Source organism: Peromyscus californicus, unplaced genomic scaffold, assembly GCF_007827085.1.
Source record: "Peromyscus californicus insignis strain IS unplaced genomic scaffold, ASM782708v3 Scaffold_2__1_contigs__length_46816999, whole genome shotgun sequence".
Taxonomy (NCBI): Eukaryota; Metazoa; Chordata; class Mammalia; order Rodentia; family Cricetidae; genus Peromyscus; species Peromyscus californicus.
In genome coordinates, this window is record NW_026294540.1 from 8,579,680 (window position 1) to 8,597,571 (window position 17,892).

Here is a 17,892-nt window from a genome sequence, read left to right on the forward strand (position 1 = left end):
TGGCGGGAGGAGCCTGGGCTGACTGCTTAGTGAAAGCAGGCTTCCTTCTGGGGTGATACCAGTGTTCTGGAACTACACAGAAATGCTGGCTGCACTGTCACCACCGTATGTATGTCACAGAATTAATGACACCCTTTTAAATGATTAATAGTTAACTTTATGTGAATTTTACCTCAAATAAAATATTTTAAAAGTCCAAGACAACTAACTGCCCTTGCCTTATGAGGCGTCTGTGAGCAAAGACTGCTGAGCGAAGGGCCGAGCCACACCCCCTCTTCTGTGGCTGGCCTGTGGTCACCACGAGGTCTGCAGTCTTTGCCACGTGACTTAGTTCATTCCGTGTGACGAGAGGTCAGAGCGTCTCCTCCCTGAGGGCGGATGAGACCAAAGACGACAATGTGTTGGGAGACTCTAACTGCCACAGGGAAGGGCTTTGTCCACTGTTTGCCTGAGATGCCCCCGTGCCTTCACCTCAGCCCACCCCAGCAGCCTCTCTGTAGAGATCTTGAACAAACAGCTTGCTGGATGCCATGCCTGGCTCCTGGTGATCACTTGGTAGTGCTCGGCCATCATGACTGTTGGCTGCTGTGGGATGGTCTGTATGTCAAGTGTGTTGCTGATTGGTCAATGAATAAATCACTGATTGGCCAGTGGCCAGGCAGGAAGTATAGGCGGGACTAACAGAGAGGAGAATTGAGAGAACAGGAAGCTGAGTGGGAGAGACACTGCCAGCCGCCACCATGACAAGCCCCATGTGAAGATGCCGGTAAGCCACGAGCCATGTGGCAAGGTATAGATTAATGGAAATGGATTAATTTAAGATATAAGAACAGTTAGCAAGAAGCCTGCCACAGCCATACAGTTTGTAACCAATATAAGTCTCTGTGTTTACTTGGTCGGGTCTGAGGGGCTGTGGGACTGGCAGGTGAGAGAGATTTATCCTGACTGTGGGCCAGGCAGGAAAACTCCAGCTACAGTTGCCTGGTCCTCCAGAGTCCCTTCTAGAGTTCCCACAGCCTTTTATGGCACAGAGGGAACATTACTTTGTTTGTGCATTTCTGTTTTCATGACTGCCTTGCTTGGACATCTGCACACCTAAGAAAATCGAGCTGAGGATGGAATCCCGGCTTTGCTGTCAATGAGTAGAGGAAGTGAGAAGATGGCTGGCTAGATCCTCCATCCATTCATCCTTCCATCTATCTTCTTAGCCGTCCATCATACATCTACCCATCCATCTATCCTTCCTTCCTTCCTTCTGTCCACCTTCTCATCCACCTGTCCATCCAACCAGCTCATCCACCATTCTTTCCATCCACCCACCCACCCACTCATGTGGTGATATTTCATTTGTGCTGAAATGTGATATTTCATTTGTCTGTTAATAAATAAAGTTTGCCTGGAGATCAGAGGTCATAGCCAGCCATGAACAGAAGTCAGGCAGTGGTAGCACACGCCCTTAATCCAATCACATGGCAGGCAGAGCCTCTGTGTGTTCAAGGACACAGCCAAGCGTGGTGACACATGCCTTTAATCCCAGGACCAACCATAGAGACCTGGAGGTCTGTACAGACAGGCAGTGACGAGGAAATGAGGTGGCTGGGTTAAGAGCCAATGAGAAGGCAGAACAGCAAGGCAATAAAGGCGCAGGTTAGACAGGAAGAAGCGGGATTTGGTTTGCTTGGGAAGCTACGGTGACATGGTGAGCTAAGGCTAGTTGGCGGCTATTGCTCTGATCTCTACGGCTTTCACCCCTGTATTTGGCTCTGTGTTTCTTATTTAATAAGACTGTTTAGAAATTCGTGTACACACTCATCCTTCCTTCTGCCCATCCTCCTATCCAACTTCTCATCTGCCCCTTCATCCATCTATCCATTCATTAATCCATCATCCATTCATTCATCTTTCCTTTCCTCTCAGTCATACACTTGCCTACCATGAACAATCCATCCACCTACTACACTCCCATTCATCTAATTCATCCATCCACATATATCTACATATGCATCCATTTCCCCATTCTAACACACACACACACACACACACACACGCATACATGCATGCACACATGCATACACCACATATTTCTGAATGCATAGAGATGCTATGGTCCAACAACAAAGAAGCTAGATGCATTCACTCCCTTCTAGGGACAGAGAGTTTTAGATGTAGGGAAGCAAAGAGAAGTGATGAGATGAGCCATCACATGGGTTGTCTGAAGAGACCGCTCTGATCACAAGGAACAGAACAAGGAGGTCAGAGAGGAAAGAGTGAGAGAGGCCACTTCGGTTTCATGGCAGCAGAGTTTAGGGTGCAGCAGTGAAACCTTAGGAGGCTCAACTTTAGAGTCAATTAAGATACAAAATAGACAGAAGTCGATGGCTGCCGGGAAGAAGCAAGGTACAGTGTTCAAGGTCATTCCCAGGTTGTGAACATAAGCCATGGTCTCATGGAGGGCCATGATCAGAGATCCAGAGCAGCTAGAAGACGCCCAGGCTTGGAGGAGGTCCCCAGCCCATTCCAGAAACCCCGCCCATTGTTTGTCTCCGCCACACCTGTGCTGGGAAAGCCTTCCTCAAGTGACCATAGTCCAGACTTCCCTCACTGGCACCCGCATGGATGGGGGGGGGGTGGCGCGGAGGGGGGAGGGGGAGGGGGAGCATGTGCCCAGCATGAAACTCACTCACTGGCCATCCCCTAAGCTATATGGGAGCTGATCCAAAAGGGGAACTTGACAGACCAGACCTCTCTCCCAGGGACAAGAACATGAGAATTCCAAGAGGACAGGGCACATGACAGAGGACACAACTAATGTGTCACCACACATGACGGACCAGGAGCCAGCTGCTGGGAGGCCCTCCTGCCTCTGGTGTCATGTGGGCACAGTGTCTTTGCCCACCCACAGTAGAGAGCCATAGCGCTCAGTCTTGGGGGTGACTTCCATGCTCAGTTACCTGGAAGTCACAGGAACAGTCCTGACTGCTCTTCAGCTTCTGACTATAGTCCTGGGCAAGTCACCAAGCTACCCAGTGTCACAGTCACCACAGATATAAGAAGTGGTGATAGTCATGGTGAAATCAAGTTCACAACTTGATTTGGTTGTCACTCCTGATAGCAGCCAGAATGGGCAGGAAAAATGATCTCTACTGACAGTCTGTTCCCAGGAGTCATTCAGCACCAACCACAAGCTCTGGTCGGGACTCCGGCTCTCCCACCTTCCAGGCTGACCCTGCAGACTATGTAGAGCCAGGAGGCTCCAGCAGGGACAGGTGCTCCGGTGAGCGGAGGGAGGGGGCACAGCTGTGTCTGCCAGCCTCAGCCCCAGCCTGCCCTGCTGGGCTCCATGCTTGGCTGTGGGACAAGAGGAGGGTCACAAAGGTGAAATGCCCTGTGCCTGCAGGTGGCTGGCCGAGGCCTGTATTTCTGTACGAAGTGGCCTACTTTGTCCAAGCAGCTGATGGCTGCAAGCTATTCCTGCTCGAGGCATACGGCCTCCATGAGGCAGACAATATAACTCTTGAATTCTCACTCATTAATTAGGCCTACTAGAGCTTGGAGGAGACAGGAAGTAGGAGCCTCCAAACCCTGGGTGAGCACAACGCCATCAAACAGTGAACACGAAGTCTGAGAAACAGGCACCTGGCCAGGACTCCGCAACATCAGGAAAAGCCCCTGGATTAGGTGTCATTAAGTCATATTGGTGCAGGTGGAGCACCTCAACCCAAAACTACAACATCCCAAAGGCCCGGAAATCTGCAATTGTTTGAGCTCAAACCTGAAGACACACACAAGGGGAAAATTCCACCCTGACCTCCCTTGACACACTGCAATGGGAGGCAGGTGTGCCAACAACACTGTCTGACGCCACCTTCTCGCCATGTGGGCGAGACAGGTGAGTTCCACGTTTATGCCCAGATCACATTCCCAACATACCTCATTGTGAATATGCAGATAGTCTAAGAACTGAAAAACAACAAGCTGTGATCCAAGCATTTTGGATGGAGGACAATCAACTTGTGCCACAAAGGACTCCGTGTGCAGTCTCCTATGCACCGGGCTCAGGCAAAGCACTTTCTCGTTTCCGCAAGGTCAGCCCTCTTCACGGAAGGCATGATTTCCAGCGGTGGACAGGTGAGGAGCTCAGAGAGGCTCTGTTATCTGCCCAGCGTCACACAGACAGGGAGGAATCTAGCTGGATCCAGACACCAATGTGCCTGAGGTTGAAGCCCTTGTGCCTATCCACTGGCCATGCTGGTTTTTTGGGGTGAAGTTCATGGTGCCTATAGGACCATGGCATGCACTAGACAGGCCACGGTTATGGTCTGGGCAAGTCTGCAGAGGTGGCTCAGGGCTCCTTTATGCGTAGTGGCTGCTCCTCTCCTGACTTCCCTGTCTCTCTGTCTTGATGCTTCCTGGCCTTGTTTTAGGGCACAGAGATATGGCCTCATCCAAGAAAACCTCAACGTCTTAGAGCTGGGGTTCACCCAAGTCACTGCATGGTGGACAGAGGAAGGACGCTGCTCAAAGATTGACCCCTAGTGAGTTGGGTCAGTTGTCACTCAAGACTGAGGGCCAGTTCAACCTGTTGTCCTCGGCGTGAGGGACAGTGGCAGTCCTCTGAGTTCTAAAGGCCATTCCTCGAGAACTCTCCACCCTGAAGCATTTCCCTTGCTGCGCACTGCAAAGCATCAGTGCTCCCACTTCCCGCCTTTGCCCACGGCAGGCATTACTAATCGATTACAGAGCCCTTTCCCCTCTGAGAATCAGTCACATTTACAGAAAGAGTTTGTGGAATATACAGAGTCAAATGCTCTATCACCCATTTCTGAGAGATGCAGGACCCAGGCATATGGACAGGCTCTGCTTCCCTCCCTCAGGTAAAATCAGATGAAACCTCTATCAAGGAAAGCTTTGAAGGAATCGTACTGAGGGGTGCAGATGCAGAGATATCATGGTGGGCAGAAGGCGGGCATTGCATTAGCTCTGCTTCAGTTTTCTCCTCCTCTGGGAGGTGCCTGGAACCCCAGGCTGGTTCAGTGACTAGGGCCTTGGGTGGCAGCAGCCAGCGCTTACCTTGGACTTGACGGCCAGGATGATTTTAGGCAGGGCCACAATGAGGCACTTGAGGGCGATGGTGATGTACTTCAGTACAAAGTCCGCGATCCCCACGATCCATAGCAGGTCAAAGAAATCCAGTGTCTCCAGGTTGGGCTTCAGGAATATGAGGCTGGAGGAGTGTTCAGAGAATCAGTTCCTACCAGCTTTCCCTCACGAGGGGACCTCACAAATATCACCGCCAGAAAGCACACCGACCTTGGTGTCCCACCTGCTTCTTCATCTACTACTGATCGGCCCTGTGACCTTAGATGGGACTCTCAGTCTGTCCGAGCCTTAGTTCCCTTGAGGATTAAATGACAGTATCAGCCTGGAGCATCATAAAGGTCCCCTCCGTTTGCATTCTGTTGTATGTATTCATGTGTGTTCAGGTGCATATGTATGTGCAGATGAGCACCTGCATGTGTGTGGAGGTCAGAGGTCAACTTCATGTGTTCCTCAGAAGCCTAGCCACCTTGGTTCTTTTCCTTTTTGTTGACACAGGATCATTCCCTGACCTGGAACTCAGCAACCAGGTTAGGCTGGCTGGCTAACGAGCCCCAGGGGGGTGCCCCTGCCTCCACCTCCTCGGTGCTAGGGTTCTGGAAATCAAGCATGGGTCCTTGTGTTTTGCCTACTGAGTGCCCCCTCCCCATCCTGCCCCCTCCCCATCTTGTCCCCCTCCCCTTTAGTTTTACATATCCAAAAGTCTTCATAGAAAGGAGGGAAGAGAGGAGGCACAGAGAGGAAAGCCCTGTGCCCTACGCTAAGGTCCTTCCTTCATGGATCTCATTAACCCTACCACCATAAGGGGCTCTGTAGTGAGCATGGCTTAGCTCCACTTCAGAGATGACGGCTGAAGCTTAATGTCACAAGATAACCGACTGTACAAGGACATTCAGAACCAGAGAGACCTGCATTCACATCTAAGCTCATCAAGTTAACTCAGTGCCATCAGCAAATCAGGGCTCATTCCTTTCCCCCTAGCCTAGCTGCCAGGCCTGGATGATCACAGAGGTGCTACAGACCCTGCCGTGCTGTGGTGACAGTGGTAACAGAACCCTTGAGGCCTGTACTGTCATCTACCCCCATTTTTCAGGTAAGGAAACTGAGGCACATGGTTGAGTCATGCAACTGGCAAGTGTCTGAACACAGTTAAAAGAATGACCCATGGTGAACAATGCCTTTTGGAACCGCGAGAGAGGCTCCAGGAAAAAAGGCAGAGGGCCTTTTACCTCAGGTGTGTTTTGTTCCCTGGATTGTTCTTGGACATGATTTCGTGCCTCCTGGGACAAACATTTACATTCAATTGATGAGACGTTTATTCTTGTTGGATGTCAGAACACAGTATAGAAAGGATGTGCTGAGTGCTTGCTGTCCACAGTGTGCCCTGAATCTGGATATGGCCTCTGCCTGGCTTTCATGCTTCCCCAGATATAGTCTAGAGTATGTGCCAGACACTCGTGTTTAAATTGTCTGTCCTGAGAAAGTTCTGGGAAAGGGCTGCTCTGTTGATATTTAGCAAGTGCTCACTGATGTTATTTACATGTTTTTCTGGACTCGGACAACCTTCCTTGGATCATTGTTACATTCCTACATAAAAGTCCACTGAAAATGAGGTGAGGCTGTCTACAGCATTAGACTGTAGTCCGCCCCATTCTTTCAGGTCCTCAGATCCCAGGTCCAGCAGACGAGATCTGCATAGGTCGGCTGAAAAGTTAACAGCAAGGGACAGGGGTGGAACTGCAGCCAGGCCACCTGGCTGCAGGGAATGCTGTTAATCAATCCGTGCTGCACAGTGGAGCTCCTCAGGGTGCAAACCCGGGGCACCTGTGCATGCCCAGACACCATGTCAGCCATCGCATCTGTCTGTGCCAGGCAGGCCCCAATTTCATTTGCCTGTACACGATCCTATAAGCTGCAAACCTACTGCACCCGTGATGAGGAAGGACGCCAACCCATTTCACCTGCGCAGGAGTGGGCACGTTGCAGACCCATTTCACCTGCGCAGGAGTGGGCACGTTGCAGACCCATTTCACCTGTTCCCAGTCAAGCACGCTGCAGACACAACGTGCTGTCTAGGACTCTGCATTGCGAATTTCTCGCTCAGTTGCTCTACTTGTCTCACTGCAGGCAGACAACAGATAGTTCCCAAACTGGTCCCGGTCCACGGCCCACACGTTGGCTCTGCGCTCCAACATCCCATTCACAATTTGAACAGCAGTGAAAACATCTTGGCTCCTTCTGCCATTCCAACCCTGCACTGTTTACTTTGTTCAGCTCAACTCATCCCATCTTCCCCAAAGCTTCTAGGGAGGAGGAAGCAGGTATAAAGCTTATCCCATCCAAGCTGAGGGTGCCTCGGCACAGAGAGGTGGAGTCACCTGCTCATGCTGCCTCAGCTAGAGTATGGCACTAGGATCGGAGCCAGGCTGGTGGGCACTGGCTTCTCTTTGCTCTTCTTGCTGGGCTAGAGGCTCTGGGCAAGGGGTCAGCAAGGCTTCTACCTGCTTCCTCCATTACTGGGAAACTCATAGTGAACATGGAGAGATGTTTTCTAAATCCCCAGGGGTGTGGAGTAAGGCCCGTACTCTAGCATCCTGAGAGTCCAGGGGTGTGGAGTAAGGCCCGCACTCTAGCATCCTGAGAACCCAGGGGTGTGGAGTAAGGCCCATACTCCAGCATCCTGAGAACCCAGGGGTGTGGAGGAAGGCCCATACTACAGCATCCTGAGAACCCAGGGGTGTGGAGGAAGGCCCGCACTCTAGCACCCTGAGAGTCCAGCGGTGTGGAGTAAGGCCGGCACTCTAGCACCCTAAGAGTCCATGCTGGTAGCTCCTAATGCTGACTTCAGTGCCCTTCCACAATCACAGCCCTGTCCCTGTGGGACTTCTCGGTCCAGCTTCAGTGGCCGTTCCTGGCCTCCAGGGACAAGTCTGAGGCACTGACCTCACTGGCTGACCTCCACCTCAGGTAGACCTTGCTGCTGAGACATGGTCTTCCTATGTAGCTCAGGCTGGCTTTGAACTTACCATCATCCTGCCCTTCGGCTTCAGCCACCCTAGTTTGGGGATGACAGGTATGTGCCCCCCTCCGTCTGGATGGCTCTTCTTCTTCGCTTTTGGTAGTGGTGGTGGTGGTGGCGGTGGTTGGTTCGGGCGGCAATACGAAAGTGTTTCCCCACGGCCAAACCCCAAGTTCACTCATCTCTCAAACTGTCTTTGCTCGTTAATGCATTTCCTGTTACTTTATTACAAGTTTGTCCTTTGGGCACCACCAAGAACAGCAGTGATTACATATAAAATACTAGGAGGAGTAAGAGGGATATTGGTATTTTTCTACTATTATCTTGAAGATTTGTTTATGCGTATGTATGGGTGCCTCTGCAGGAGTTCATGTGCAATACCTGCATGCAAGTGCTCACAGAGGCCACAGAGCATGGGATCTCCTGGAACTAGAGCTGCAGTCTGCCTGGTATGCATGCTGGGGACTGAGCCTGGGTCCTCTACAGGGGCAGGAAGCTCTAACCATTGAGCCAGCTCACAAGCCCCTATTTTTATGTTTTGAGTGACTTGCTATGTAGGCCAGGCTGAGAGTTCAAGGTCATCCCCAGCTACATCTTGAGATCTGGTTGCAAAAACGAAGTGCCCCGGCCTCAGGGACACCATTACAGTACCGGGAAACAACAGGCTTTGTGGCTGCGGGAACCACTCATATACAACTGGAGACTGGTGGCACCAGAGCGGACAAGGTCTTGGCCCTGTGTCTTTTCTGTTGCCCTCCCTGCTGGCCTCCTGTGCTGACAGTTTGGCTCTGCCCTGGTCTGATGGAGGCACCGAGTCTGCATCCGAGAACATGATGGTGGCTAGAAAACAGCATGAATGGGAAACTGGTCCCAGCTGCCAGGAAACCCCACCTCCTCTGCGTTTCAGCAGGACCTTAGCATTCAGGAGCATGGTGATGCCTAGAAAATGGCATGAGTGGAAAACTGGTCCCAGCTGCTGGGAAACCCCGCCTCCTCTGCCCTTCAGCAGGATCTTAGCATGCAGGACCACGGACCCTGGACCCTGGGACCGGTGCAGGGTGTGACAGTACTGATGCTTAGACGGACTCCCAAGACTGCTCTGAAGCGCCCCTCCCCACTTTTGCCCCAGCTGCCACAGGCATGTTTTCACAGCGAGGGGGCCATGGACCCCAATCTGAGAGCCCACCTTGAGTTTCCACCCTGTCCAGAGTCTAACCCTCCCCCTCCCCCCACAGAAACCCTTCTGACCATCATCCTGCCGTGAGAACATTCTGGTGAGATTCTCCTAACCTAAGATTTCCACTTTTTCTACGACGCCGAAGCGATAGTCACTCCGCCCACAGCACCACTCTTTATCCTTAACAAACTGTTGCTGTCAAAACATCCACCCCCTCAGGAAGAGATGCTGGGACACATGGATTTTTTTTTCCAACTGTAGTAAAAGAGGAGTAATGGGAAATCTCCTCCCCCGATCATTTGTGTGAGATTTCACACAAGCGCATTCACACTGTGGACGGCTCTCACTACCACCCAGGTCTCCTCTCACCAAAGCCCAGAACCTATTACACAATAAACCATCACTGCCTCTCCCCCAGTCCTGCCAGCCTCCTCTCCTCCCCACCTCCCCTCCTCTTCCCTCTTCTCCCCACCTCCCTCTCTTCTTCTTTGAGACAAGGTTGTTCACTATGTGGCCCACACTAGTTTCCAACTTGAAATCCTCCTGCCTCAGCTTCCTTGTATATCAAAATAATATTTTGGATATACAGTCATCCCTAGGTGCCTGTGAAGGACTTGTTCTAGGATGCCCCAGAGATGCCTGAATCTAAGGACTCTTGCCTACGATTTGCAAACAATCTCACACACCCCCACCAGCCGGATTTTCCAGGGCTCTTAACACCCAATGCTATGTAAATGTCATGTAAATGCCATGTAAGCGGTGGTCCTGCTGTATGGTTCAGGGAGTAGCATTCAGGACAGAGCCTGCATGCATTCAGTCCAGACTTAACCGGTTCCTGAGTAATTTGTAGCTGCGATTACTGCTCCACGGGTGCAGAACCCACGGCTATGAAAGGCTGATAGTTCAATGAAATTATTACTAAAATTAATTCCACGGGGTCTTATTCTTCTCCTTCATGTGACAATTGGGAAATGTAAAGCTGAATATCCACTGGTGCCCTGGGTGTGTGTGTGTGTGTGTGTGTGTGTGTGTGTGTGTGTGTGTGTGTGTGTGTGAGACAGCAGGAGGAATCTGAGGCTGGTGTCCTTGTCACTTACGGCATTCAGCTGTGCACCCCAAGCCTGGAAATGCCCCCTTCTTACCTGCTGTAGAGTTGCTGGGAGCTGAAGGTGTAAAGGACATACAGCGTGTTCCCTGCCAGGAAGGCCAGAATCCACAAGATGACCAGGACCGATCTCTTCTCCTGTGTACAGAGTGAAAGAACCGTGGGGAGGCTGTGAAGCCAATGGTGCATGGAGTGGGACTTTCTAGAATGGTCTGTGCTGAGCGGAAACTTCACTGTCTCCAAGTTTTGAAGGAAGCAGAGCTGATGGTGAGGGAAGGCTGCTGGTGTCCTTCTAGCTCACTGGGACTCAGTAGCCACACGGAAGGTGACAGGAAGGGGGACCTTTGCTGGGAGAACCATCTAGAAAGGTCAGAGCTTACATTCACAGCCGACTCTGGAGTGACATGGGCTGGCTGTCTACCCTTAGCCTGCATTTGACACACCCCCGTTGGCTCCATCCCACCAGAGCTGCTCAACCCTGGATAAGCTACTTAAATAGGTCCACAGCAGCAACTACCTCCCAGGTTCCTAAGAATGAGTGCACACACACACACTACTTAGAGTGCGTGGCGTGAGCGTCCACTGCTGTTAAGAACTGGGCACAAACTGGGCATGGTGCCACACACCTGCAATCCCAGCACTCAGAGGTAGTAGAGACGGGAGGATCAGAAGTCTGAGGTCAGCCTCTGCAACATATCAAGTCTGAGGCCACCCTGGGCTGTGTGAGACGCTGTCTCAGAACAAGCAAATCAGGGCCAGTGAGATGGCTTTGCAGGTACAAGAGCTTGCGGTCAGCCTGGGGTCTTGAGTTCGATCCCCAGGACCAACACAGTGTAAGGAGAGAACCAACTCCTGAAAGGTGCCCTCTGACCTCCATGCATGTGCTGTGACATGTGCCCCATCCCAAGAAATATGTTAGTAAAAATGAAAACAAACAACATAGCAGTTAAGTAACTTGCTCAAAGGCACCAGTGCCTTCTAGATGAAGGTATGGCTAACAGTTAGGTCCTGAAAGCTGGCAGTGGTAGCCACGCCTTTAATCCCAGCACAGAGAGGCAGCCAGATCTCTGAGAGTTTGAGGCTAGCCTGGTCTACATAGTGACATCCTGTCTCTCACATACACAAAGGCTCCTTTCTTTGCACCCAGCAGCTCCTGGGCCTGACAGCAATCCCAGAACATGTCCAGAGTCTGCATAGAAGGGCATGTTCCCGTCCCAGTACCCAGGGAGGCAGATCCCTGTGCTGCTGGCCCTCCAAAGCCTGTCTCTTCCTGGCCCAGGGTGTCTGCTCTGCTGGAACAGATGAGGTCATAGCTTTCCCCCTGACCCTTCCTTGCGGTTTCGGTAAATGCTCCATATATACTGTCTCAGACCTGACCCAGAATCCGGTGCTCTGCTGCAAGGCACATTTCCAGAGAAAGACCAGACAGACCCATCTCAACTCTCCCATTATTCCAGGAGTCAAGGTTAATGACTGAGGGAGCACCTCTAGCGGCTGGGCTCAGGAAAGTGCATCCTGCACCAGCATGAGTTTGATTCCCCAGCTCCTGGGGAAGAAGCCAGGTGTGGCGGTGCCTGTAGCTGCATCCGGGAGGCTGAGACAGCAGCGTCCCCAGGGGTTCACTGGCAGCCAGCCTCGGCCAATCAGTGAGAGACCCTGTCTCCAGAGATAGGATGGAGAGCAATGGAGGAAGACCATGCACAGTGCACAGAGGCTGATCTCTGGCCTCCACACCCATGCACACAGGCATGCACTTGCACGCACATTCCCAGAAACCACCACCTCCAACCAACAGACAGCTCTTGTCAGTGAGGTTCACTCACTCGGCAGTCTCTTCTCGCTAATAAATGGCAGTTTAGGAAGGCCCATAAAGGCAGGAAGCGAAGGACAGAGAGAGGCCAGATGCCTAAGCTTAAGGCCAGTCACCGTGGCCCTGCTCACAGAAAAGAAAACATGCATGGTACAGTGTGTAATCCTGGCACTCAGGCTGAGGAAGGAGGGTTGCAAGTTCAAAGCCAGCCTGAACTATGCAGAGTTAGAGGCCAGTCTGGGCTTCATGGTGAGACTAGGTCTCCTCCACACACCCCCCTCAAAACAAAATATGCATGTACAGACACAATGTCATCTGTGTATTCATGGAGCTTAAGCATCCCAGGAGGCTCCTCCATGGATCGAGGTATCCTCTTGGCCCTTAACACCTAAGCCCAGGCGCCATGGTGATGACATTGCGTTGGTACAGGGCCAGTCCTCAGTGTCCCCCTCTATGGGGGTGGGTCACTCTGCAGATTTCTTACCAGAAGGGTTTGTATGAACATCAGACAGAGAGTCAAGCCCTGGATCTCACATGCAAAGGTAGCCTGGGATGCATCCATGCTTTGGGCAGAATACAGGGGCTGTCACAGGACCACCTGCTCTGCAGAAAGCAGTTTTGCAAAACAGATCAATTTAGCGTTTCCTCTAGGCCAGGCACAACCCCTTCTACGCTTTATCTTAGTTAATCACCTCGATGGGTCTGAGTTGGTGGGGTGCCTTGTCTTAAGACGGGGTGATGGTCTGATGTACTCACTGCACGTTGAAAATCATCAAGGACAATACTGGGGACGCACCCAGCCTGCTGAACAGCCCTGCTTAGTAGTCCAGCACACTGTAGCATGCTGGCTGTCACCCCTCTGGGCTGCCTGGGAGCGGGCCTGGAACTCCCGGCCTTCAGATCTTCCCAGTTCACCCTCCTGGGCCCTGGGACTAAAGGCGCAGCCACCGAGACCAGCTCAAGTCAGAGGAATGTGTTGCTTTGCCACTGTCGGAGAGATGAGCTAGTGTAACTCGAGGTCTCCAATGTCAGGGAGCAATGGAACCCCTTTTCTAGAGAGGAGCCTGTGGATTACAGCCTGTGGGCCTGGAGGTGAATGGAGTTATTGGAAGCTCCAAGGCACCTACTGTAGGCCTGACAATGAGTAGGATTATTATTTTATTTATTTATTTATTTATTTTGTTTGTTTGTTTTTCAAGACAGGGTTTCTCTGTGTAGCCCTGCCTGTCCTGGATCTTGCGCTGTAGACCAGGCTGGCCTCGAACTCATAGAGATCTGCCTGGCTCTGTCTCCCAAGTGCTGGGATTAAAGGTGTGCCGCCACTGCCACCCAGCTTGAATTATTGTTTTTTTTTTTTAAATTGTGTGCATATGAGAAAAGACACACATATTTGTAACTGCAGGTGCACATATCCCATGGCGTGCATGCGGAGGTCAGAGGACAGCCCTGGGTGTAGGTCCTCACCTTCCACCTTGTTTGTTACTACTCTGACCTTGGCCTAGACAGCCCTGTGTCAGATCTCAAGTCTGCAGAGCTGTGAGACGGAAATCCGTCACTCTGGCAGCCTCGGGGGACTCACCTTCAACGACACCTGCTCCCGGAGGGTGGAGTTCGCATAGGCGAAGGTGCTGGCCATCCCGATGCACACAGCGATGCCTGTAGGAAGCGCAGGGTGACGCGGGGGACGTGCTGGCTTCCACCCCCCTCAGACCTCTCCAGCCTAGCCCGAGGCCCTGACCAACGCTGGAAAACGTCATCCAACATGTCCCTGGAGTTGGCAAGCTAAGAACTGAGGGGAGGGAGACCGACTTCCAAGGATTAGGCTACGAAGCCACATCCGCAAGAAGGCTGAGCTACTCTCGTCTGGGGAGAGGGTTGAGAGCGGCCAGAGAGAGAGAGAGACCAGAGTTCAAATCCCAGCTCTGCCACTTCTGCTGTGTGAATGCAGGCAAGTTACTGGCCCTCTCTGAGCCCCAGTTCCCTCATGTGTGTGATGGACAGACAGCTAACAGCACCCAGCTCACAGAGGGGCGGTGCACACAGGTAACCTCCAGCAGTGTCTACTCTAGAACAAACCTGGAGTTATTTGTAACACACCCACAGGAGGCCATGGGGGACAGAACATGCTAAGGGAGATGAGACTCCCCACCGTCAGGCGGAAGGGAGGATGGGACCGAACCCACAACTCATGCAAACACCACTGTCCGCCAGTCTGCAGCCTGGGCTTGCTCCTGCGGAAAGACTCGAAGGACCTTCAAACCCTGCTGTGTTACTTGGGATGGGACGAAGACAGGACTGGCTTAGGACTGTCTTTTTTAGAGTTAGGTGTTCTCTAGGATTCTTAGAGGGACCGAACAGAAGTGTTTCTCTGCATTAGAAGCAGGTAAGGGTGGTGACTCTGGTCCTTTCTCTCTCTCTGTCTCTGTCTCTGTCTCTCTCTTTCTTTTCTTTCTTAAATACCTTCCTTTTGGATTAGACAATAAGCAGGGCTGGAGTCAGCTCAGCGGGTAAAGGGGCTTGCTGCCAAGCCTGACCACTTGAGTTCAATCCCCAGGACCCATAGTGTAGAAAGACAGAACCGACTCCTGAAAAATGTCCTCCGGCCTCCAAACCGGCGCCACTGTACATATTTCTGGGCACATGTACACACACACATTAAATAAACAAATGTAAATTAAAGACAACCACACAGTCCACTGAAGCTGGGCACCGCGGTGCACACCTGCCGTACCTACGACCTTAGCACCCAGGTCGCTGAGGCAGGGGACACTAGGTTTGATGTCTGCTGAGCTGCAGAGGAACCTTGTCTCAAACAACTACATGCAGGAATCACAGCTGCAAGGCCAGATATGGCGGCACATGTCTAGAATTCCAGCACTGGGGAGGCAGAGGCAGGAGGATTGCCGAGAGTTCAAGGTGAGCCTCAGCAACAAACTTACAGTTATACAGACAGCCAAGGCTACAAATGAGACCTGTCTCAAAAGACAAATAAAACAACAAACAAACAAAAAACCTTAGACATAAGTTTGGCAGCACTCAGGGTCAGACTTGAGGACGTGATGGCTTCCGCGTTGAGGAAGAGCAGGGAAGGATAGTGACCTTGGGGATCCAGAAAGGAGGGGGGGTGATACAGTTGGCCAGAACGCCCCAGAGAGTGGAAAATAAGAAACAAAAGATGGCCTCATCTTGAGATTTTCTTTTTTGTTGTTTTGGTTTATTATTATTATTATTATTATTATTATTATTATTATTATTGTGTGTGAGTACCTGAATGCGTGCTCACACGTGCATGTGTGGGGGTCAGGACAACCTTCAGGAGTTCTCTTCTTCCACCGTGGGTTCTGGGGATCGAACTCAGCAACTCAGGTGTGCAAGACAAGCACCTTCACCCATTAAGCCACCTTGCCGGCCCTTGACACTGTCTTGTACGGGAAGAAGTAACCGAGTCACGGCCTGGAAGTACTGCAGGGCAGAGTGGCACCTTCAGCACTCCAGAGACCATCATGAAATGATGAGTTATGTGCTAGGTACTTGGTTAAGTACTACACAAGTCCCCATCCCACTAACTGAGTACCTGCTATGTGCCAGGCTCTGTCAGGGATGTGTGTGTGTGTGTGTGTGTGTGTGTGTGTGTGTGTTTGTGATGGTCGGAACACAACCTGTAGGAGTGGGTTCTCTCCACGGGTCTGGAGGACTGAACTCAGGTCATCAGGTTTGATGTCAAGTGCCTTTGCCTGCTGAGCCATCTTGCTGATTGGTTATTTGAATGTGTTGTGGTAATGAACACTTTACTTGCTGGAGCCATCCCCAGCCCTTCCCTGAATGTCCCACGTGTAATTAGTTGAATCTAGAGACAGACTTGGGGACTGAGAGGAACAGCTGTCTATACTTAACCCCTATTAGAGAGACACGTGGAACCAAGGCAGAGCGTTAAATAATATGCCCAGTGTCCTGCAGCAAGGACAGGCTGGAGCTGTGGTTCCGACCCCCGAAGCCTGAGTTCTTAGTTAGGACACGCTGCTCTTTCCATCCGACCGAGAGACCCGCTAAAGAGGTTTCTCTCTCAACCCCACTGGACAGAGGAGAAAGCCGAGGGGCAGAGAGGCCAGGTCACCTGCTCAAGATCATACAATCGGGCTGGAATTTGAACCCAGGTCTGACTCAGAACTCCATGCATGCATTCAAGCCGAGTGCACCATGGTTCCTCTACTGTCTGCCTGGTCCTGGCCCTGGGCACGCCCAGCCCTTCCCTCGAGTGCAGGGCCCGCTGGGACTCACCGAGCTTGTGCTGGAAGCACAGTTTGGCCAGCAGGATGAGGATAAAGGGTAGTCCTTTCTGCAGCCAGCAGATCACAGCCTTCAGCTCGGACAGTGCGGGCGCTGGAGTCCCGGGCTGTTCATCCACCCCTTCCTCGGAGTGCCCACGGTGGTCCCCACCCACATGCTGCAGCAGGGAGCCCCCACGGTGGGCAGCATGGTGGAAGTGGTGATGGGATTGGCGATGGTGGTAGGTGCTCCCTTCGGTGCTGCGGCCACCGGCCTCGTCCCTGGTGGCTGGCATCGGGATGAACACGTCCCCGCCACCTCCTGTGGAGCCCAGTACCAGGCCTGCTGGGAAGGGGTTGGCGGGCAATCCACCTGCCAGGCCTGAGAAGAGTGCAGGAGGGGAAGCCGCCTCTGCCTTCAGGCTCTCAAATACACCACCTTCATCCACGCTGGCCTCGGGGCTGAGCGCCTGGCTGCGGCTTCTGCAGGATGGGATAGCAGACAAAGCCCACGTCAGACCTGGCCCCAAACTCACACTGCAGTTTAATCCCTGTGCTGGGAAGGTGCAGACTTAACCCCACTATGGTGTCTGGAGGGGAGTGGGGGTCTGCACAATTAGAACTGGATGAGGTCACCAAGTATAACCCCCAGGATTGAATCCTGGGAGCTTTATGGGAAGAGGGAGTGAGCCAGAAAGAACCGGATGGCCAGATGCATCCCGAATAAGAGGTGAGACACACCTCTCTTTATAACTTCACCCAGCCTGGAGTGGTCTGGTTTTGCCACAGAAAAACAGGTATGAGACAGAGAACTAGCACCCTCGTGGGACTGTGAGCACAAAGTACCAATGATGTGACCAGCCCAACTGTATCTCCCCTCAAAATGCTGGGTGTGGTCCTAAGCCCTTGAACCCCAGAATATGACCTTATTTAGGTGCAGGGTCTTTAAATAGTGGACCTCAATCCACTTTAGTATGGCAGATGTCCCTGTGAGGAGAGATCAGGACAGACACACAGAAGGTTGGGAAGACAGACTTCAGAAAGCAGACCTTGCACCTTGCAGCCTCCAGCACCACGAGAAAGCAAGTCCCTGTGGGTGAAGTCACCAGTGGCACTAGCTCTAAGAAGCTTGCGATCCCAGCACTTGGGAGGATGAGATAGGAGGATCCTTAACTTCAAGACCAGGCTGGGCAACTTAGTGAGACCCTGTCTTGAGAAAGTGGGAAGGCGGCTGGGGATTGTTGCTCAGTGGGAAGGCTCAGGGTCCAGTGTGTTTCTTTGACTGACTCCTCCCACTAGCCTATGTTAGGGATACACAATATCCCCATTTCACAGATAAACCAACAGAGACACTTGGTCAGAGGTGAATGGCTGGTGAGAGACAAGATTTGGTCCCCACTCAAGAACTTACATTTATGT

At 52.0% G+C, this 17,892-nt stretch overlaps 1 protein-coding gene across 2 annotated transcripts in view; it reads right to left on the reverse strand.

Annotated features, from left to right (window-relative positions):
* Rnft2 (ring finger protein, transmembrane 2) overlaps window positions 1–17,892 on the reverse strand; it is a 59,892-nt gene that overhangs the window by 35,221 nt on the left and 6,779 nt on the right. For both annotated transcript variants that reach the window (XM_052755175.1, XM_052755176.1), the window contains exons 4-7: window positions 16,487–16,956; window positions 13,788–13,864; window positions 10,436–10,536; window positions 5,071–5,224 (exon numbers count right to left, since the gene is read on the reverse strand). In XM_052755175.1, coding sequence (XP_052611135.1) covers window positions 5,071–5,224; window positions 10,436–10,536; window positions 13,788–13,864; window positions 16,487–16,956 — 802 coding nt within the window. The remainder of the gene's footprint in view (window positions 1–5,070; window positions 5,225–10,435; window positions 10,537–13,787; window positions 13,865–16,486; window positions 16,957–17,892) is intronic.